This window comes from Polistes fuscatus, unplaced genomic scaffold (assembly GCF_010416935.1).
Source record: "Polistes fuscatus isolate 324 unplaced genomic scaffold, CU_Pfus_HIC Scaffold16, whole genome shotgun sequence".
NCBI lineage: Eukaryota > Metazoa > Arthropoda > Insecta > Hymenoptera > Vespidae > Polistes > Polistes fuscatus.
The window spans coordinates 1,809,354-1,832,908 of NW_025113064.1; the positions used below are offsets into that span (position 1 = coordinate 1,809,354).

At 32.0% G+C, this 23,555-nt stretch overlaps 1 protein-coding gene across 6 annotated transcripts in view; it reads right to left on the reverse strand.

Moving 5' to 3' along the window:
- The window catches only part of LOC122514821 (protein kinase shaggy-like), a 35,808-nt gene that overhangs the window by 7,615 nt on the left and 4,638 nt on the right, over window positions 1-23,555 (reverse strand). The window contains exons 1-8 of one of the 6 annotated variants that reach the window (XM_043631892.1): window positions 10,310-10,703; window positions 7,569-7,759; window positions 6,433-6,516; window positions 5,704-5,742; window positions 4,845-4,955; window positions 4,474-4,711; window positions 4,190-4,383; window positions 2,227-2,533 (exon numbers count right to left, since the gene is read on the reverse strand). In XM_043631892.1, the coding sequence (XP_043487827.1) occupies window positions 2,227-2,533; window positions 4,190-4,383; window positions 4,474-4,711; window positions 4,845-4,955; window positions 5,704-5,742; window positions 6,433-6,516; window positions 7,569-7,759; window positions 10,310-10,490 (1,345 nt within the window). In that variant the 5' untranslated portion in view covers window positions 10,491-10,703. Of the gene's footprint in view, window positions 1-1,976; window positions 2,534-4,189; window positions 4,384-4,473; window positions 4,712-4,844; window positions 4,956-5,703; window positions 5,743-6,432; window positions 6,517-7,568; window positions 7,781-10,309; window positions 10,704-23,555 lie in introns of those variants that run through there. The other 5 variants (XM_043631891.1, XM_043631896.1, XM_043631895.1 and 2 more) reach the window with 5 other exon arrangements.

A 23,555-nucleotide genomic window follows, 5' to 3' on the forward strand; every position in this document is an offset into this window, starting at 1 on the left:
TCAATTATGTGTTTTCTTCCTTATACAACGATATATACATATACCTATACATATCATTAGTTATTTTACTGAACACAATAAGATTAAAATAAAAAAAGAAAGAAAAAGAAATACATTAGTCTACAAATTTTCTCCATTTACAAGAATTGTTTCTTTTCACGAAACTGGCGGAAGAATCGTTCAAATTTCTCTTTTCTTTTTTTCCTTTCCTTACATCATTCCAAAATTTAATAATAATAATAATAATAATAATAATAGTAATAATAATAATAACAATAATAATAAATTTAGCAATAATAATGTTTACGCGCGTGTATTTTTTTTTATTCAAAATGCAAGATTTATAGTTTTCAATCTCGACGTATGCAATATAAACGTCTTCTTTTTTCTTCTTCCTTCTCAAATGTTTATATTTGTTCGTCACTGTTTTTTTATCTTCGTAACAACAATTACCATTTCACCCCGCATTCCTATCTCCACCGACCACCCTCTCCTTATCTCGCAAAGCTGTTTTTTTACTGGAATCTTTTTAAAAAAGATACAGTAACTAAGTGACGACGCAAGCTACATTTAAGCGCGTGTGTGTTTGTGTTAATTGTAAAATTGTTGCGATATAATAATAATATTAGATCCTACACAATTTTTTTTCTCTTTCTTTCCCTCATTTTATTATTATTATTATTTTTATTATCATTATTATCATTATTATCATTATTATTATTAGGATATTGTTTTTTTTTGAATTATTTCTTCCCCTAATCCTCATTTAAATTGTCAACTAAATTTTGTTACTTTGTAGTAATAATGTGTTGTTGTTGCTTAAGATTCGTCTCGAAAAATTTCATGAAAATTATTCATTGATTCACCGTATTTTTCTATATACATATACGTGTTGTGTATGTGTGTGTGTGTGTGTATGCACGCGCGCGCGTGTAATAATCATATTTAATGTTCAGCTTGGCAGCAAAGTTGAATCAATTTTTATTTATTTTTTATTTTGTTTATTCGTCCGCGCATACGCACGCGCGCACGTTCATTCTCATTTTCGCTTACTCATTCATTCATTCATTCATTCATTCATTCATTCATTCACTCACTCGCTCGCTCACTCACTCATTCATTCACTCTTTCGCTCATTCACTCTTCCATTCATTAATTTCATTTTTCTCTTTCTCTTTTCCATTTTCTCCGTCACACACGACACAGAACTGATCGAAAAACAATTATACTATAGCGTAAAAATTTGACACGTTCATTACACACGTTGCTATATATATTTGTTAGAATAGATTAATAGAATTTTGTTATAAAACGGGGACATCCTCCTCAGAAGAAGATCTTTGTTCTCGTCAACCACAAATTAAGAAATTTTTTTTGTATTATTACTTATTTCTTTTGTTCTGTTTACAAACACCGTCTGCGTTTTATTATTTCATTTTCAAAATTTCATATTTTATCATTATTATTTCTTTTTTTTTTTTATATTCTAATTTAAATATTTTTCCGGTTATTATTAATTATTTTCTCGCACTATATTATCATTTATAAATTGTCAGAAGCTTTTTGTTTGCGTGTGAGAGTTTGACTCGTAAATTTTTTCGTATGCTATTTGTGTTTTTTTGTTAATAATAATTAATAATTAATAATAAACATAATCATAATAGTAATAATAATAAAAATAATAATAACAATAATAATAATAATAGTAATAATAATAGTAATCATAATAAAAATAAAATAATAATAATGAATATATCGAAATATAAAGAAGCAAACTTGACTTTGCTGTTCAGATTATCATTTTGCTATTATATTTCTCTCTCTTGCGCGCGCGCTCGTTCACTCTCCCTCCTCCCTCTCCCTCTCACTTTCACTCTCACTTTCACTCTTACTCTCATTCTCACTCTCACTCTCGCTCTTATTCTCTCGTACATTCACACGCTCTCTCTCTCTCTCTTTCTTCTTATATAGAATTATTTTCTCATTCTTTTATATCTTTAAAACGTTTACTTTAGGTTTAGCATTTAGGTTTGTTTTTTTTTTCCTTTTTTTTTTTATTACGGGTTTCTGAACACCGTTTCGTGTTTTTTATTCATTTTTTTCTGTGTATGTTATTTTTTTTTCTCTTTTTTTTTTTCTTTCTCTAAGCCATGTTCGATTGGCTGGGATCGGTAGTTTGTGTGGTGGAGGGTGTATTGGTGTTGACGCTATTATCACTAGAGTTACCGCTAGCCCCCGCCGCGGCAGCATTCGTCGCTTCCGATTGGCCTCCGCCGGGATTATCGGGAGACTGCATGGTGTATTTCGGTTTTAGGATCGGGTTTAAGATAGGCTGAATTCTAAGCTCGTGCTCGGTGAAATTGAATAATGGTGGTAATTCACGACCGTTTGGTAATCGTGTCCCTTCTTCTCGCAATTCGTTGAAAAACGAATGTGCGCATGCCTGGAGGGGGGTCATTCTCAGAGATGGTGTATATTCTAAAAGCCGTGCTACCAGTTCCATCGCTTCCGGTGGTGTACGCGCCCTGAAAACCTGAAACCGATAATAATATTACAATTACTAACACGCTTCCCTCCTACAATTTTTCTTCTTTTAAATACTTCCACCAATTGCCCATATATACTTGGCTAATAATATTATTTATTTCTTTTATAATCGATGATGACAATTTTGTTTGTCTCCGTCTCCTCGTTGCTTGGTTTTGTATTACACGATTATTTATTTAATCATTCACACCTTGGATATGTTCTCGAGGATCGTAAAATATCACCAAAACGTTAGAGTAAGTGATATTTTTTGAAGTTGTATTTATCCTACCTACCTATTCTCTGTCTATCTTGATTTCTTTTTGTTTCAATTCAAATAGAAAGGAGATATAGTTTAGTAATGTTAATCGCTAATAAAAAGGTAAAGGATAAACAGAAAATATTGAAAACGGTATAAATGTGTAAAATAAAATAGGTGATATAAAAGATCAAATGGTCTATCTTGTCAATTGTTATTTCAATAAAAGATATATATAGAAAAAAATATAAATCAAATTAATTAGTACGCAAAATCAATTAGTATAATGCAATAAATTCTCTTTTCCGTAAATGCTAGTCCTGCATTCATGATAATATTTAAATGAAATGAAAATTTGCATGAACAATTTATTCCTGTGTTGTGTATCGAACAAGAAAGCAGTCCAACTTCATTTCATATTTTTTTTTATAACTTTTTAATAAAGCATTTAATGTTTCATGAATTGTTTAAATACCATGTGTTTGCCTTATTTTTTATTTGTAGAATGTGTTGGTAAAATTGCGAGGAAAAACACTGGGGCATCTTTTACACGTATATATATAAATATATAAAAATGTTCAACATATAGAAATGCTAGAAAAATCATAGTTATTTAATTGGTTAGTATAATGATTTGATCAGTGAAGGAATACTTGTGCAGCAGTATCTAATAATGCGTTTGAGGACTAGGACCACTTACTCTAATTTTTTGGTGCTCCGTGGAACACTTTGGTCCACTCATTCGTTGAAGCATATACTGTAACCACGAGTACAGGTATTGATGAATGATTTATAATGAGAAAGGATTAACTAAATTGCCGTTATACAGGATACTTCCAAATAATTATTCCTATTTCATAGATATGATCAAGAGCATTCAATTAAACACTTTTTCGTAATAAAATATTACTCGACATTTTGTATAGAATACTATTATAATATTTAACCTGCATGTTTTCCTCAGATAAGATTTCAATTGCATTTCATTTTTTATATAGAACACAATCGTATCAATATTGGAGCTTATTTGTAGTCCGTAATTTAAACTATTCATAAAAAGGTGTTTAATTACATGCTTTTTATCAGTTTTGAAAATAGGAAATAATTATTCCAAAGAACTCTGTGAATCATCTCTCAGATATTGTTTACGCGACAGATCTAAATAATGCATACGGATATAAATAATCGTATTATTTATAGAATTTTCGTCGATTAGTCTCTACTACGTGCTTTTCTTAATACAAGGATATAATACGTGCTAATGTGAAAGGTGTGATTTGGATTTGGTCCTTTAAATAAGTGTACGTGTTTGCACGCGACATATGTACATATTAAATGATTAATATTAATATAAAACGTACCAATATTTTTGAATAAATATGTTATAATATATAGAATAATTACCTTTTGCCATGGATGCGACTTTATTTGTGGAAATTTAAATTCGGTATAGTTAGGGTTCATCTCACGTATTTGATCACGCGTCGGGGTACCAAGTACTTTGATAATTTCAACAAGTTGATCTACACCGCTGTCACCGGGGAATATCGGCTGACCAAGCAAAAGCTCTGCCAGAACACAACCTGCGCTCCACACGTCTGCGAAAAATAAATGTTAAATTCATTAACAACGTGTCATTATTTAAAAAAAAAAAAAAAGAAAAAAATTCCAAGGTAAAAAGAACTAACCGATCTTTGTAGTGTAGTCAATGGCACCAAAGATGAGTTCAGGCGCACGGTAATAGCGACTGCATATATAAGACACGTTAGGTTCCCCTTTGACAAGATGCTTGGCTGAACCAAAATCACAGAGCTTGAGAACACCAGTTTCAGGATCCAATAGTAAATTCTGCGGCTTAATATCCCTGTGACAAATGCCCAGGGAATGGATGTATGCCAAAGAACGGAACAGTTGGTACATGTATAGCTGGAAAATATAGAAATACGGGGTAATAAAGATACTCAAAGTAATGAGCGAGCCAATCGAAAGCGTGCAACAAAAAAGAGAAATATCGTGATCAGTATCAATTGTATATTAATTAATGCATGGCTCCTTTTACCTTGATAAAACTGATTGGTATCGTCTGCTTGCTTTTGCTATAATGTCGGGCGACTTTGTACACGGTTTCGGGTATATATTCCAGGACTAGATTCAGATAAACCTCGTCCTTCTAAAAGAAATGATTCTTTTATTATTACAATTTTACACATGTCATTTTATTCATTATTCTTTCTTTTTTTTTTTGATTTTTTTTTTTTTTGTACGATGGTGGTGGGTCTTAATGGGAAGTCTTTTATGTCGTATTCGTCTAATCTTTTTTTTTTAAGGGGGGGAGAAAGAAATAAAAAAAAAAAAATGAGAAAAAAAAAATAATGATGAATGAATGTGTAGATGTTTATTCGTAACATTTATTGCATATATAATATGTTATAAATATATTATATATATTGATTATACGAGAATGAGTAGAGAGATATAGTTATATCCATCAATTTTGATTCGTGTTCGATTTGTTAATTACGTACACACTTAATTACGGTTACAAATGCACGCAATCTCGACGTGATCATCCTCTAGGACTAGCGAAGCGGCGTTAGCTCTACTAGATTCAAAAGTGAAATTATAATAAACGTGTATAACGTGATCTAAGATCATGTTTAAAAGAAAAATAATTCATTATAAATCGTACGCTTTGATAACGTTATTTATTCTTACGGTTAATCTTTGTTATTTTTATCGTTGAATGTTTTTTTTTCCCTTTTTTTTTTTTCCTTCAATCTTTTTATCAGCATTTAATAGTTATTTTTTTTATCTTTTCTTTTTTTTATTCTTCTACGATAAAAGCGAATGGTAGCCTAAGTATATATCTCGGCAAAAAGGATAAAAATTTGTAAGCTACTGGGTATGCTCCAACTTACGTCCACATGAAAAACTGGATTAGTTGCGTTTAAGATGTTCTACAAAATAACATAACAACGTAGCATGCATTAACACTAAAAAGACATTTATATTGATATAAATAAAACACGATTTATTTATTTTCTTTTTTTTCTTTTTGGTTTTTTTTTTCAAAAAAGAATTCATTTCAAATTTAATTTTAATATATTGAATATATACATATAAAATTTCTATAGTTCGTAACTTGTATGTATTTAAAAGAACATTTTAATCAATTAGCTGTGACTGTGGACGAGTATATTCTTCATGCGGAAAAATAAATTCGCATTTGATATATTTAAATTGTCACAGCTAACTGTTTAAAAACAGATAATCCCCGTTTAAACGTATTTCAAATTTCAATTCGATTCTATATTAATAATACATTATGATACTCTCGGAATCGCGCGAGTAAAATCGTAATCAACTTAACCGGATTTGTTATATTCGATTGCTTGAAATTATTTTATATCGAGATTTAAAGAAAGAAAGAAAAAAAAAAAAAAAAAAAAAAGAAATAAAGATAGAAAAGAAACGAGGAAAGAAAAAAAAAAAAGATCTTTTTGGTCTTAACTTTTCTTAAAACGTTTAAATCGATTCTTACATAACAAAATACGTGTATAAATATTCATATATATATATATATATGTATAAAAATATATATATATATATAGATATATATACATATGTATAATAAAATTAATAGTTACCTTATCACCACAAGAGTAGAAGAAATATTTTAGTTTGACGATGTTGCAGTGCTCAAGGCGCCGCATAATTTGTAATTCTCTGTTCTGAAAAAAAGAAAAATAACAAAGACGATAAGAGAATAATGATTAATTACTATAAACATTCGTTGTTTTTGTAGAAATGACGAAAATTGAGTTAATATTTTGCAACACCCTCGTGTAAAAGAAAAAAGTTACGGTACTCTCATAACACTTTGCGAACCACTGGTTTATTCAAAAGGATAAATGGGACCCTGGGTATATTATAAATAGATATATAGTAATGCATAACTTGAAAGTAACATGCCGTTAACGTTGAAACTCTCTAAAATTGATATTCAAGGTACATATCGCGTGACTAATCGAGACGTCAAACGTCTTCTTCTTCTTCTTCTTCGTTTTGACGTCTTGACGTAAGAGAATAACGAAGAGACCAAGAAGAAAGAAGAGTAGAATAATAACCTCGTACGCCTTTATTTGATAAAAGTTAGAAAAGTCGATGGGGGGAACGATGATGAAGAAATGCATTCTCTTAAAACGTATCAATCGAATGTTTGTGCATCAATACGAATTGTGACCTATACATAAATGATGCACACAATCGTGACGTCACGTAAAATTGCGCAAGATATACTGTCGTACGTTCGTAACGAAAATTTTAATCATTAATCGGTAGAAGGGGAATAATATTATTATTATTATTAATAAAATGAGAGAGAGATTAATTAGATTGTACGAATCGGGACGGAAATAAGTTTTCAAAATAACTCTTATCGTAAAAAAGAAAAAAAACAAGCAAATGTAAACGTAAGAAGAATCCTCGTTTAATTGCAAAATTCCGAAAGGGGAAAGAAGATGATAATAATAATAATATGCGTGTTGTTGATGATCGTTCGAGCACACCGAATTAAAAATAAAAATTAATCGACGAGTTTACGATTCTTATCGAAGATAAGCTACAAATATTCCGTTTATGCAAATAAGTTTGTTCGTTTTGAATTTTTATCAGTATAATTTATATTTGAAATAATAATTTGTCTAAAAGTCCAATTACACGTAGAGAACGTACAATAGTACTTACACGTTGAAATTTGATAAGAAAGATATAAATAACTCACCTTAAATCGTTTATCTTGTAGAACCTTTTTAATGGCAACCATTTCTCCCGTGTCGAATAGTTTCGCTTGATAGACAACCCCAAAACTGCCATTGCCAATGACCTTGGTATCGGTATAGGCTACTTCTCGGGGTAGATCTGGTCCAGAGCCAGGAGTTGCCACTACTGTCGTCACCTTGCTGCCATCCTTGCCTGCATTGTACATCGCACCACCCATAGAAAAAAAATCCAAAACCACAACGCTACAGTACAACGAAAAAATCAAAAGAACGAGATTTTTTTATATTCCTAAGAAATTAAATGAAGCAATATTTTAAAAAAAAAAAGAAAAACAAAATAGAAAATATTTTATATGCGTTATCGATGTATAATATTATAAAGCTCTCTTGTTATGTATAATAACGAGGCTCTTTTTATCTATCTTTATTTTATCGAGATATAGAAAAAGAAAGAGAGAGAGAGAGAAAAATAAAACCACAAAGTGAAGACGGAGATATCACGTGAGATTATCTTCTATGCGCATACACGAAATCAATTAAAACATCTTTCGAAGAACAAAGCGACCTCCTCCTTATCGACAGCGTTGTTTTCTTCTTCTTCTTCTTCTTCTCCTCCTCCCACCCACCACATATGTGCCCTCTCCCTCTCATATATTCTTGCAACTCAACTTCTACTTAAACATTTATACCTCCTCTTCCTCCTCCTCTTCTTCTTTCTTTCTTTCCTTTACGCGACCCTATTTATCTCTGTCTTCTTCGAACAATATAATCATTATACATTTAATCGTATAATATTTTATATTCGTATATTATTTAATGCATAACATTAATACAATCAAAGTATTAACTAAATAAATAAATTTAATTCAATTAAAAAGCAATTTTTTGGTTCGGTTCATCAATAAATTTTAGATTATTTTGTTCGTTCATTTTAAAAATAAATATATATATATTCTCTCCTAAATATATATATATATATATTTTATTTATAATCTCAATAACACACACGTCGTGTTAAATATATTATTACTTTTGTATATAAACGTTAAGAATAAATAACCTGAGAATGTAGACATCAGACAGGAACACCGATCAAAGATATTTCTCACAGGTTAGAATGTTTCTACAAGGTTTTTTTCCGAAAAGAAAAAATAAAAAAAAAAAAGAAAATAAAAGAAGAAAAAGAAAAACATTAGGTTTGCGTGTCTTCTCTTGTGTTTGTTTATTTGTCAGAAACTCAGTCAGTACGAAGGATATTTTTGAAAAAGATTATGGATATTCTTGAATCATAAAGAAGATGTCCTATGCACACGTACACTTAACTGTAATCTTTTGCACACACACACACACATACACATATATTATATATATGTTCAGATTTTGACAGAAGAAATTAGTTCGAATGTATCCCATAATGAATTAAGCATAAAAATAGGTACCTTCATCCTTCTTAAAAGTTTTACCCGATCTTAAACTGCGTCGTACTTCAGACTCTTTCATCCTTCTAAATCGGGCAACAAGTTAATTTTGACTAATCGTATAAGACAAACAATTGTGTATTATTTCTAGAAAATCTATGATCTATCCCAATAATTGCGACAAACTTCGTTACTAACTTTTCGATCGATCGAAGTAATAACAACCAATTGGATCATACCAGAATGAAATGTATTTATTTTGGTTAGAGAACAATGTAGGCCAATAGAATTTATCGAAGAAATCGATGAACAGAGTTTATTGGTTGAGATGAGATGGCAATGGCTAATAAAAGATGTTCTTTTTTTGTTAAAATATTTTTTATTTTGATCTTTGTATCTTGAGATAAAGTAACGTCACTAATTTGACAGATTGACGTTTCTTAGTTTATTAACCAGGGCTTAATCACAAGGTCACAGTTTAGATAAGACGATAATTTATACAGTTAAATTGATAGATTAGGCAACAACGATGGCGAATCGCCTAAAAAGATGACATCTCCGAAAACCCCGCTATAGTAGCCTACAGATAAGATATTAAAAAGATATTAATATACACGCGTATAGAAAATGATAATAGTAGTGTTAGGTTAAATTAAGCGTGTAATAAATAACAAAGTAAAACAAGCGGTCTCATCTAATCGCTTTTATCCCTTTTATCACGTTATATTCGCATCGTGTAATCTTGCCCTTTTCTCGACCCCCCTTCCTCCCTTCCTGTCTGCCCACCTAAGCTAGGGAATCTAGTCAACCTATTGGAAAATTTCACGCCGACATCATCACCTAGCCTACACCACCACACCACCATCACCACCAGCACAAATGTTAACATATTCTGATATAACATGCATCGCTTTACTTCCCTGACATTGAAAAAAAAAAAAAGAAAAAGAAAAAACTGACATATACGCAATCATCACTTGCTACGTCATTCGAAACACGATTACGTTAAATCTCGTTCGATCTCGATTTTATATTCATTGGGAAAAACCCTAAAGGATTAAATACGTATATATATATATATCTAACAATAAGTAATTTGATAATGTTCAATATAAAAGATACTAGTATTATATAGATTTAAATCTAATTTTAAATGATTATAGATTCCGATATTAATCATCTGCCAATCAAATAGGGGGAAAAAAAAAAAGGAAAAAACATTTCGAACGAATATGTCGAATCGATTGTCTGATAAATATCAATCCGAATGATGTTTTAATGGTTATTCCGAATAATCTATATAGTTTCAATCTATCTGCACTTACGTCTTTTGCTTCCCAACTGACGTAAGAATTTGCAGAACTTTTTGTAAGCCCCATTGGGCTCCTTGCCGTTCAATTCTACGCCATTTTTCGTCCTCTCGTGTCTCTGCCCGGAAGGACAAAGTTTCGGATACCTCCACTGTTGGCATGGTTCCGACCAATCAAGCGTGCTTGCTGGAGCCATTTTCTTTTTTTCCCTCTTTTTCTTTTCCTCCTCTAGATTATCTCTTTTTATTTTCTTATCTTTATTTTTGTTTCTTTCGAAAACGTCAATATTTTTACCGCAGTTCTTTCGTCAAAGTATCTATCGTTTTTTCAAACCCCATACGGCGTTTATATTTTCATTAATTTCATATTTTTTCTTTTCGTATTCTCCATCGAAAAAAAAAAGGAGAACACTTTCAGATTTTATTTCTCTCTTAAAATTATATTAGAACATTTTTTCTACGACGCTTCCAAATTTTCTATTAGATTTCGATTTGGATTATTATTTTAATACGCGATCGATATATTTTGCATTTCTTCTTTCCTACTTCTTCCTACTCTTCTTATTTAAAGATTTCCTGTTTCTAATATTCACTGTCTTTACTATCTTATTTCCTTTTCTTTTTTTTTTTTTTTTTTTGAGGAAAAACTTTGCAAGAAACTTAGTATCACCGTGTTGATTAGTAAACTCTGGAAGTGTACAAGTATCACACACGACAAAAGAATTCAATCTTATGTTCGAGTCAAATCCCCATAAAAATTTCCTATATGTGCACAAGTGTAGAAAAAGAAAATACAAAAATGTACACACACGAGACACGCAAAGTGAACAACAGTCAGTGAGAATAAATGGAAGACACTGACACTGCACTGTGGTAGAATACCGATGAAAATATTCACAGTTTCGAATATATAAAAATATAAATGTATAAAAAGGAAAAAAATAATAAAAGAAAATATAAATAATTAGACGTTATTTGATGCGTTTCTTGCAGCAGGGTGTGCAAGAACGAATATACGCCGTAGCCGATTCGTGCCGTCTCGACACGCGACTAAACGAATCGAACAAGTTCGCGGATCAACGTGGCTGTTGATTGGTGCCGCGATAGAGGGAGGAGGACTGAGGAGTAGGGATAACGGAAGAGGATTGGATGGTAGTAGTTGACAGTCACGGTTGATTCGAAAGAGCATCGATCCAAACTGATTAATAAGTTTTATTTTCAAATAAATTTTACTCTTTCTTTCTTATTTACTTATTTATTTCTTCGATTCGTTTGTTCTAATATAATTTGATTTGATTTTATTGACGTTTATACGAGGAACGATAATAAAAGATATATTAGTATTATTCTCTTTTTTCGTGAAAGATTAGTCACGATTCTTTGATACTTTTGGCAAATGTTCAGGAATACTTGAAAATACGGATGAGTTTGAAATGTTCTCGTTGGAAAAAGGTATGAGCGTGATAATTGGAAAAAACAAATTTGTCGGATACGATTTAGCGGACATTTATTATCGGAATGAATTTTTAGAAATATGCTTATTTATTTGCTTTAACAGTAAATAATATTGCAATTCGTAATTCGTATATTATAACATTGTCAAATTACTTGTTGAACTATTAGCTAGGAATAATTGAAATGTAGTAGAGAAGTTAACACGTCATAATATACAGTTAGGAAAATAACGAAGAAAGATGTCCAAACAAGAGTAGAAATTAATCAAAACGACAGTAGTAGTGTAATTCGATAAAGATCGAGAAACTCGAAGAAACGAGCGTTCCACTTTCCGATCTACGTTCATCGTTGACGCCCGAGAACCCATTATGATGATTATTATTGCTATTATTAGTTTAATCGTCATCCTTTCTCGTTACTTACTACTACTGCGCTTAATCCCATTTAAAGATATGACAGAAACAAGTGGGTATAAGATAGCCAGCCAGACAAATAGAGATTATACCAATCAGTAATACATGCAGGTATACAAAGAGAGACATTAAGTTGAATAAAAATACAGACGGATACTCAAACAATTAGAAAGAAAAACAGCCAACCAGACTGATAAAGACGAATAGTTGAACAATTACAAAGAAATATATATATATCTAAGGTAATGAAAAAGTTAAAGAAACAAATACAAAATTGGAAGGATGGTTTGTTGAATAGACAGTTATTAAATCATCAAGGTTTCTCAATCTTATTTTTATTATTTCACGTTCATTAATTAAAAGAAACAATATAGATTTCAATCCAAATAAAGTTTCATATCTCACAATTAAAAGAAAAATATAGATACTTATTATTATTTATTTTAATTTAATCCTTGCAAGAGTTGTAATATTACTTGTTAAGCAATCTAATGCATAAAATATATGGAACACGCGAACGAACACATACATATGTATGTACACGCGTATAATGATTAAGTAAAGGAAGCAGCAACGCATACGCACACGCATATGCAATTGAGTTATGATCCAGTAGTGCAGCTGATCGAAGATACAAATAGATCGGCTGTATATCCAACGGTTATTCTCGTTTATACCGATACTCTTCTTCTTCTTCTTCATATTCTCGTGACTTGCAAGGACGTGCTAATGGTTTTGGCACTAAACCGACGGATGTTTGCCGAAAAACACCATTACGAGAGAACGTGTTCTATTCGGCTTGTAAAAAGATTCTACCACGCGTAAATGAAATCGTTTATTTATCTCGCAAGGCCGATTAAATGATAACGAAGCTTTACGTAATCTTTATTTTTCTTTTTATTTATAACATCACAATATTTATTTTTGTTCTGATTTCTTTTAATTAATCTTTAAATTACAATTACGCATCGAGTATTTGACGAAACATTCAAACAATTTATATTTTTATAGTTTCATATTTTTGGAGAGTTAGAAATAAACGAATAATGCAAGTATCTAAGAGAATAGAAGATTCGTGTTATCTGTTTTGTCGAGATCTCGAGGAAATAATAAAATTGTTAGAAAGAAGATAAAATTAAGAAATAGATAGGTATTGATTGTACGATGACACGATGTTCGTTCTACATCGTTTATCTATTATCATAGAGCTAGAAAACTTAGTATTTACGTTATCAGCGAAGATAGAAATCCATTCGATTTGAAATATTCTCGTGGACGTGTGCAATGGTAACAATAAATGATTAAAAAGTAACGAGTTAAGAAGAGAAATACATATATCATATATATTTTTTATAAAGTATCATGCAACAAATGCAACCGATGCACCGAATGGATCGAGTAATCGAGTGAACCGATAGAAACAGAAAATCTCGACGACAAATTAAAGAAGAAGAAGAAGAAGAGAGTGAAAGTACGCGAGAGTAAGAAAGGGAAAGGGAATGGGAAAGGGTAAGAGAGAAAAATAGAGACGATTGTTCTCTCCTCTAGTTTAATCGAGTTCGTTCACACTATTCTAGATTTGGGATAATGTCGTAATCGGTAGGTCGCAACTGTTCTGGCATTATTCCAGGTCCTCCGATAGAACTTAACTTTAATGTAAGATTAACAACAACTACAAAATAACGATATAAAAAGAGAGAAAAATAAAATATAGATGAACACTTTGCACCGCGAATTAAGCTTCCTTGATAATTCTTCTTCTAACTCGCAAAGTTAAATCATCTGACAAGATTTCTCATCGATCGTAAAAATTTCTTTTATGAATGTGCGTAAAGGTAAGAAAGAAAGAAATAAAGTACACAATAAAGTTTCCTTTAAAGGCGCTAATTCATTATTTCGCTCTAATTAATAATCGTTCTACTCCCCCCCACACACATTAAATCAGAACTTTGAATATTTTTTGATTTAACGATGAATAGAATTTTTTGAGAAATCTAACAGAAATAGAACAATTCGCCTAACTGCGTGGGTGTTAATCCTTTTCCATTTACCATTCTTCTTCTTCTTCTTATTCTTTTTTTTTCTTCTTCTTTTATATATTTTTCTATTTCACTGCTCTTTCGTAATAGATGAATTGCTGAGAATCTTCGCACATTCCGACGAAGATGACGTATTTTCATGACGTTAACAGATTATGACGCGGTCTTTTTAGCACAAATCGATGTTTTAGTTATTTAAAGAACTAAACTAAACTAATCTAATTATAGTTTGTCATTCGCGCATAAGCCAGAGGAGAAAGGTATAAACCGTAGTCAATCAATATGCATAACAACTTCATTCTGCATTACCGACATAGTCAAGAAAGCATCATAGGAGTTTAGAATTCTAAAGGGTTACCCTTGCACACCTCTTTGACTAGTTAGTTTCTATACTCGACGACAGGGAACACTATACGACGGAGCGATTACGTCACTTCCTTTTAAACGTTATTATCATTAGAAGATATTGTACAAATAAATAGGTGTTTGCGCGTGCTTCATTTCTTTTTATATTTTTATTTGAAATAAACTATATTACGAATTTATGAAATTTACGAGCCTGCAAATAGACGGATAATTTATGTTTCAATAATATTTATAAAGTATAATGTAATATAAATATATAAGAATAAGTGTGTTCCAAGACTCGCTGATCAAATAAGTAATAAATTATATTTAAAAATACAAAAATATAAAAAAATATTTGCAATCAATGATGGATAGGTGGATGTCTTTGAATTCGAAGAAGAAGAAGAAGAAAAAAAACATATTAAAAACAAAAGACAATCGATAAAAAATAAATAAACAGAGATATGACAGGTCCTTATTAATCCATCGATTTATCTTTACTTACTTACTTAGGCATATTGACATAAGAGAAATTAGCAAGACCATGTTAAACGAGTCGACGAGTTCAAAAGTTTCACAGTCAAGTTTCGTAATCTCTATTTGCACCTGCTTATCACTTCCGGTAAATATAATTATTCCAAGCTTATAGAAAATCTTGAATAATCACCTTGTTCTCTCTCTCTCTCTCTCTTGAAAAGCTCACGAAGCTTAACACAAAATTTGATATAAGCTTGAGATTAATTATTTATATTAGGATATTGAAACACAACTTTATAATCGATGACAATTTATCAAAATTGTCTATACGTGCACGGGCAAACCTTTTAACATAACTTGGCCTAATTATAATCAAAGGAAAGAAACGATAAATGAAGAAAAAAAAAAGAAAAAAAAGAAATAACGAGACGATCGTTAAAAACGTTGTCCTTCGTGGCAACTAATTCTAATGTAAGTCTAACAATAAGACCTTCGTGACCAATCTCATCGAGATCTCTATTAAAAAAAAAAAAAAAAGAGAAAGAGAAAGAGGGAGAAAAAAAAAGAAAGAAAATACGAAGATTAATCAAGCAGTCGAAGTAGTCTATTTAGTTGATCCTATCAAAAAGTTGGCCTCACGAAAACAAAGTGTCTAGACGTCTCAACAAGACGACGAGGCACGTTTTCTTTCTTTTATTTTTCCTTCTATTCACTTTCTTCGTTTTCTTCGTGGTCCATCGGAACCCATCGAAAATGGTAATCCAATCGGGACAAAAATAAAAATTGTATTAGCCCATTAATGTATCAAGATTTTCCAATTTTTTTTGTCTCTCCTTCTCTCTCTCTCTTTTTAACTTTTTATTTATCATCGAAATAGATAAGATTTCAAAACGGCTCGTGCGTTATCAGGGTAAGCACGTTCCCCTCAAAGTTCACGAGATTAATGAATGACGTTAATGTAAAACACGACGAGTCTATGATCGTATCATTTGTTTTTTCTTTATTTATTTCTTTCTTTATCGTTAAGACATACTAATATAGATCTTTTCAAAATTTAATTAGAATTAAAATGAAAAGAAAAAAAAAAAAGGACAAATCCTTATGTAATATTACTAATTGATAATAATTATTAAATATATCACGATAGATGAATTAATGAATATTACTGAGAAAGAGAAAAAATTGATAAGCATTTTCTAACGATGAAGAATAATTCGTTCAATTTTCATTTTCTCCGTGCAAAGAAATAGAAAGAGAAAAGATAAAAGTAAAAAGGCCGGAAGAAACGGTGGAAGAAAAACTCAGAAATCAAAAATCGATCGATCATGCTTGGCTTCCCATCGAAAGAGTATTAAAAAGATTGCACGTTAGAAATCCAATTGACATTGGTTAAATGGAGAAAAATGATATTCGACGAACGAAAAGAAAAAGATACAAAATCATATTTCAATAAGTGCATTCGTAGAGAGGATGTCGATTAAAAAAAAGCGAATATTATACATTCATAAATATTTACATTTATTAAATGCATTCGAATTGCAGATAGGAGTCAATCGGGTCTGGGGAAATAGAAAAATCATGCTATGATGCACGTTCAATGTTTTTTTTTACATCAACGTTATTATTACATACGATATATATTTAGCAAGAAAATAAATAGATAACAAATGATAGATAAATGAGATGCATAATGTTTCAAGATTCGCATCAATATCGTAACATATGAAATAAGTATTTTTCGTTGACCTTTTTCAACCACTAAAAAGGTTTATTCTAACTATTTCTCTCTCTCTTTCTTTCTCTTTCTCTTTCCGTCGGCTTGTCCGTTATGTCAGGACTGCATGGCTCACATATAAGGATTCCAAGGATTACGAGAAGAAGCACACGAAAGCACAATGTCGAAGAAAAAAAAAAGAAACGAGTGGGCGACGTGGAGATAGAGAAGGAGAAGGGTGGTGGTGGTGGTGGGGGTGGTTCCAACCCTTCGCGATTTTTTTTCTTCCGACAGAAACGTCAGACGTTTTTCACGTGTCATCTCTCTTTCTAAAAGCTAACGTGATTTTCTTCACAGATTTTACAAGATTATAATATTCTTTACTCGAAATAATTAATCACTCGAACGATTTAAAAATAATTCTAACATTTCTATTCTTTCTTCTAATACGTTTGAATTACGATGAAAAAGTAAGGTAAGAAGAAGGTGCGTCGACACGAATATTTGAGCGTGTATATACATTGCGCGCGCGCGCGCGCAATAAGAACAGCTGATTGCTCGCTACCGGTGACAGATCAATGAAGCGCTAAATCAATATATCCCGTACGCGGATACAGAGTTTCTTCTTACGGTTATAATAAGATTCATTTCTTAACGCGTGCTTTAATTTACGATTAGAATAAAATATTCGAATTATTCGATGACAATGTGTAAGCTGTTACTTTTTTTTAAATTAATTTTTTCCTCTGCCATTCTTTGACTAAATTCATCGTTTTGCCAAATGACCACCGGCTGCTCATTTATAGTACGTAATAATTATTTATAACTATGTGAAAAGAAATATAAAGACGGGAAGATCATTGAACGTTCGTCGGGCTCGCGAAGAATAAAAGAAATCTTTTACTCGGCAAGAGTTCGTAACTTTATTTTATTTCACGGTAGCTGTTTGTAATTTTTGAGGACACGTGGTCAACATCTGTGAAACGTCTGCTGCTGCAAATCTCGGTGACGTCTTAAAATAGAAGAGCATAGGGAGAATAGAGAGGGAGAGGAAGAAAGAGAAAAAAAAAAAAAGAAAAAGAAAAAGTTAGAATACCCACGTCGTTTTATTCGTTTGAAAAAGAAAAAGATACGCGTCTAGATGATAGTATTTCATTCGATTCACTTTCATTTAAATCGTAGATAGATAGATCCAACTAAAAAGGGGATATAATTGAGATATGATTTTGTATAAATCAAACATTACTTTTGATTATTCTTTCGTTCGTAACAAAATGGGTCTTATTAAAATAAAATAATATTGAAAAGTAAGGAAGAGCATTCTTCAATACAAAACACAATCTATAATGTTACATTTAATTATATTCAATTAAATTGAATTTAATGTATCTATAGGAGAAAGATTTCGTTGTTGAGAGCAAAAGAAGAAGAGATGATCGATCACAAGTTTGAAAGATTAATTCTCGTACTTTAGCGCGTCCTGTATTACTGACCGAGAGAATTTGCTTGAATCAACGCGATTGGTGGCGCCTTTTGAGTTGGAAAGTGGCGCCGCCATTACTAACACGGGTCGATGAAGGAAAGATTAAACGCAGGCGTGAAAGCGCTTACGGTGTGGATAGAGACCTACGCGAAATGAGAGAGCAACATGGGATGGAAAGGAAAGGAAAGGGTAGAGAAGAGAAGGGAAGAGAAGGGAAGAGAAGGGAAGGGAAGGAAAGAACGGATCGAAAGGTCTCCGTTGCCGGCACCGTTGCTTACCCAGGTGGTCCCCTCCCCACACACCCCCACCCACCCGATCTTTCTCAGAGTATTCAATGATCTCTCGCTTCTTCTTATTTCCCCTTCTTCTTTTTCTTATGCAGTTATGCTTGGCTTTGTCCGACTACCAGTGTAACTGTCTCTTTATCGACTACCACTCCGTTCTCACTCGTGACACCGTATATATATACGCGTTCACGTGTATTTTCCTTCTTCATGGTGTAACGCGAATACGTCAAAGGAAGTGCCGTTGGCTTTTTTTTCAAGAGAGAAACAGAGAGATTGTACTATGCATTCGTGTGGGTTTATGTAATGACGTCATCAATGTTTGCATCCAATCGACGAATTATGCCAATCACGCAGCACACGCTACATATACCCATACGCATATATATATTAGGCATAGGGAAAAAGTTTCTTCGTATTTTCCTGATCGATCAGCCCATTTCCAGTAGTCGCTTCATATAACTCTCTCCAGGGAAATAATATTTCAATCGTATATCTCCGACAATAAACGATAAATATAAAGAAATCAAATACGAACGGGTTGCTTATTATTTGCTTGTCTGCATTTCTACATACATTTGCATCAACTTTTCTTCTTTTTTCTCTCTCTCTTTCTCTCTCCTTCCTAACGAATGAATAATTCCAACTACGTTCGTTCAACTTTAACCTTACTTGCACCTCGTATGGCCAAGGTCGTGACACCTGCACTACCGGGAAACGAATATCACCGAGGTATCAAAGAAAACGTGGAACATAATAAGTCGTCAATTTATTTGGAACAAAAGATAGAGAAAATTAGAATTAAACAAAGGGAAAATGAGGGGAATAATTATCGATACGGATTGAATAAAGGAATAAGAAGAATGAAAAAGAAGAGAAGAGTACAAAAAAAAGTGTAGGAAAAATATTCAAATAAAGATGAAAAGTTGAAAAGAATGAAATAGAATAAAGATAGATAGAAGTTTTTATCATGGATTCCATCATAGTTTCAAAGAAACGATGTCGAAAACGTCGACATTAATTATTATAAAAGCATGTCCCAATGATCATTAAGTCGTGGTTTTAAATCTTTCACGAAAATTTTCCATTAAATAATTATGCTTGTGTTTTTTTCCTTCCCTATTTGATAATTAACAAAAAAAAAAAATATATGTTTTATTAACTACAATGAACTATTACCATTCGCATGAAATTATAGAAAAGATTGGTCATTATTCGAAACGATCGCGATAGAAATAATTACGAACAGTTATTGTTTTTGGTAGAGTCAATATATTTTAAAGAGATGCATCTCTCTATCTCTTGATGACTCTCTGTACGTAATGATGCCGTCGGAGTTGACCTTGAAACGAGAAAAACAAGGTGTGGTCCGCCCTAAAGGCTTGGCCTAGCACCAGAAACTCATCGAACTTTCGACGACCCGTAAAAATCTAACCAAACGAACACGAGTGAACGAATGAACACGAGAGATTTGGAATAAGAGAAACTAGGTGAGGATTTTTTTTCCAACGAATAAAAGCCCTTCGTTAGTATCTAAAAAAAAAAAAAAAAGAATAGAAAAATTGAGGATGTGTGTTGTGCGTGTGAAACACCTTTACCACGCGCATGAATTAATTTCAAACATGTATATCACGTATAATTATATATCAAATCGCATTAATAATCAAATATTTGAATTATCTCTAAGATAATGCAACTGGATCAAGCTCGCATAAGATAACAACATATCCCATGCATTAAAACAATCTAATAACTCGAATCTCTTCGTATTATTATAATACAGGTAGACACAAAAATTACTTATCATTAGAATCAAACTTTTGAATGTTGCTTTGAAATGAAATTTGATCGATCTCTTATCAAGGCCATCGATTATATAACAGATATTTCTAACGGTACCGATAAAGAAGATGATAGAATCGACTAAAGGAAGACCGATTATCGATTCTCGAGTAACTATAAAAGTTGATTCGGGTCAGGACGATTCTCCCCCTTCCCCTTGCCCCTCTCTAACTCCTTTTTTTTCTTTTCTTTTTCTTCTCCCTCCCTCCTCCTTCCTCCTTCCTCCCGTGAATAGGATAATCGATCCTTGATACTCGAAGACACGAGAATAAAGTAGAAACCTTTCTTCTTCGTTAAGCTCGAAATCGTGCCTGGCAACCGAGTGCGATATATCGATACGTAATTATATCGCAGAAAGGATGATCACGTGGCGATTATTTTTAAATTAGTATCCCCTAACAGATGAATCGAGTACGATTAGAACTATTTCGTTATATTCATTCAAAACTTGTATTAATGTTTATACTATTTTAACAACGCGTCGTTATTTTAAATAATACGATTTATCGTAGAATTAATTATCCGAGTTAACTATGACAAAGTCAAAGGATTAAAAGTTGCATACATCCGCAGTGGAGATTCTACAAAGTTCGCGTCCAAAAAAAGATTCTTGGCATAGTACGACCCTTCCTCTCTCCCTCTCCCTCCCTCTCTCTCTCTCTATCTTTTTTTTTCTTTTTTTTCTTTATCACATACACACATATTATACCAGGTGAACCTCGTTCTCTCTAACACGAGTACATTTTTCTTCTCTTTCGTATATATATATATATATATTGTTCAGAAAGGTTTGTTTTAATTTTTTAAAACAATCTTTTATATTTCAGACTTTTACCAGAATATTATTTTCTATAAAATGTTACAAGCATATTATATAAGTCAAAATAAACGGGGACAATGTTGTATTAAAAAGGATATTTTATTAAAAAAAATTTTGTTCGTAGAAAAATCCTATTAGATAAAATATATAAACGAATAGAGAAGAAAAAGATTGCTGCAATACCGTAACAGGTATCGGCCAATATAACGGTGTTTTCATTTTCTTTTTCTTGAATAGTTTATAATAATATCGATCGATAGTGTAGCAGCAATCTTACAGGTTTGAAATATAAAGGTATCCCCTAAAGTAATAAGTCAAATAATTTCATTTCTTATAAGAGAATTTCCTATATAAAGTGTGACGACGGTAAATTCTATCAAAGTCCACTTTCCTCCAAATGGACGACGTCGAATCAAAAGCATCGATCGATGCAAAAGCTCCTGCTCCTCCCCCTTTCTCTACTTCTCTCCCCCCCTCTCCCTTTCTCTCTCTCTCTCTCAACATAGGAGGTAAAATTTGCGTGCCATCACCTATGTAGTCGTGGTCTTCTCTCCACTGCGAATAGTTTAATATTATAGGGGCATATTGACCCAGATCCCATTAGTAAACTCTTACGCACTTACGCATGCGCGTACCGTATACGGTACTGACGATATATATCGTTGGATCGTTAATAACAATGATTAGAAATTGATTTTTCTAAGCTAAAAAGTATAGGAAGTACATATAATATTAATCAAATAATAATACCACCGGTAGTATTTATTACTGGTGGTTTTATTGTCTGCCTCTTTAAAGTACTCCGAGAAGTATAAATAAATGAGATAAAAAAGATAGAAAAGACAAGGAAACATATAAAAATTTTAGAATTGATTTAGCATGAATACTCGATCAATAATCTATCACGTTACTCTTATAAATAATTGCTACGAGAAGATAAATATAATATTGAAAAATGTTTATTGCAGAGATTATTAATTTTAATTTATAACGAATATTGCTATTATATTGTTTTGTTTAATTGATAAAAGAATAAATGTTCACGACTATCACGATACATTTTTTCTGAGACGTTTGAGTATACTTAGAATTCGTTTCGATCGTATGCAACAAGCTTTACTTTCCCTTACTTTATATTAACCAAAAGCTCACAGACACTCGAGTTCGCGTATATACTTATGTTAGTTTATAACGAAGCTCAAAAAGTTTACGTTAGAACTGTAATTAGATTCTGTCCGGATGGCATATCGCGAGACTTTTAAAAAGCTTTTACTTGAAAAATCATTTAAGCTTTCTTTTTTTTTTTTTTCCTAAGAGATTATAAAAATATAGAAAGAGAGATGTGTATATATATATAATAAATACATAAAAATTATAGCTAATTAGATAGACGTAGGTGCATCGAGAGATTGGAATAAATGAATAATTAGTTAGATAAATAAATAGATAAAAATAGAAAGCGAAGAAAAAGAAAGGAAAGGCCGGATGATGGAAAGGAGTAAAAAGGTTTTCTAAATATAGTAAATGGATTAATGTGCGTTGTCGATGACACGCTATATTCTTGATGAACGAATGCACCCGTGTGCAGGTAAACGCTAATTATACAAATTAGACAAATTTTCACGAAGTCTCGTAGACCTAGAGCCTAACCGACGGCCTTTACTATTTACTTTGATTTCTTTTATTTAAATATCGTCTACACGTGTATATATCAGAAAAATAAATGTTTATAAAATATAAGCACCTCAGGGCGGAATGACAGGGTGGAATGACAGGGTGGAATGACACGTTGCAGCAGTCAACCCGACAAAGCCAGGATATTGACCCACTTTGCTGATCGTTCCCGAGTTTCCTTCGTGCTTACGAACGCGTATCACACCATGTAGAAAATTGTTTAATCGACAGTTCAATTTGTGCATTCTTCTTCGAGTTTTTTTTTTTTTTTTTTTATATATCATTATCATAATCAAATTATTTGCACTGATAGGATATATATAAATATATGTTACATCACGCGATAATATTTGCTTATGCGAGAAAGTTCGTGACGATTAATATTTTTGATATTAAGGTTGGTCAATAAATTCTGTCGAACAAAGTAATTGAAAAATATCGATTTTCAATTGGATCAAAAGTATTGACGGTAAAATTCTATAGGTAAAAGGAATAGATAATAAGCTTTGAATCGAGAGTAAGTCTCACGAGAATCATCATTTAATTTACGAGACGGTTTCTCTCTCTCTCTCTCTCTCCCTCTCTTTTTCTCTTTAGTGGCTATCGGATTTACGTATAAGCGCCGTATAAACTTTCCCGTTGAAAAGCTGAAAAGCTGAGACGGTGAAACATGTCCGATGCTATTCTCGTACCTGTGACACGTCGGGGCCGTT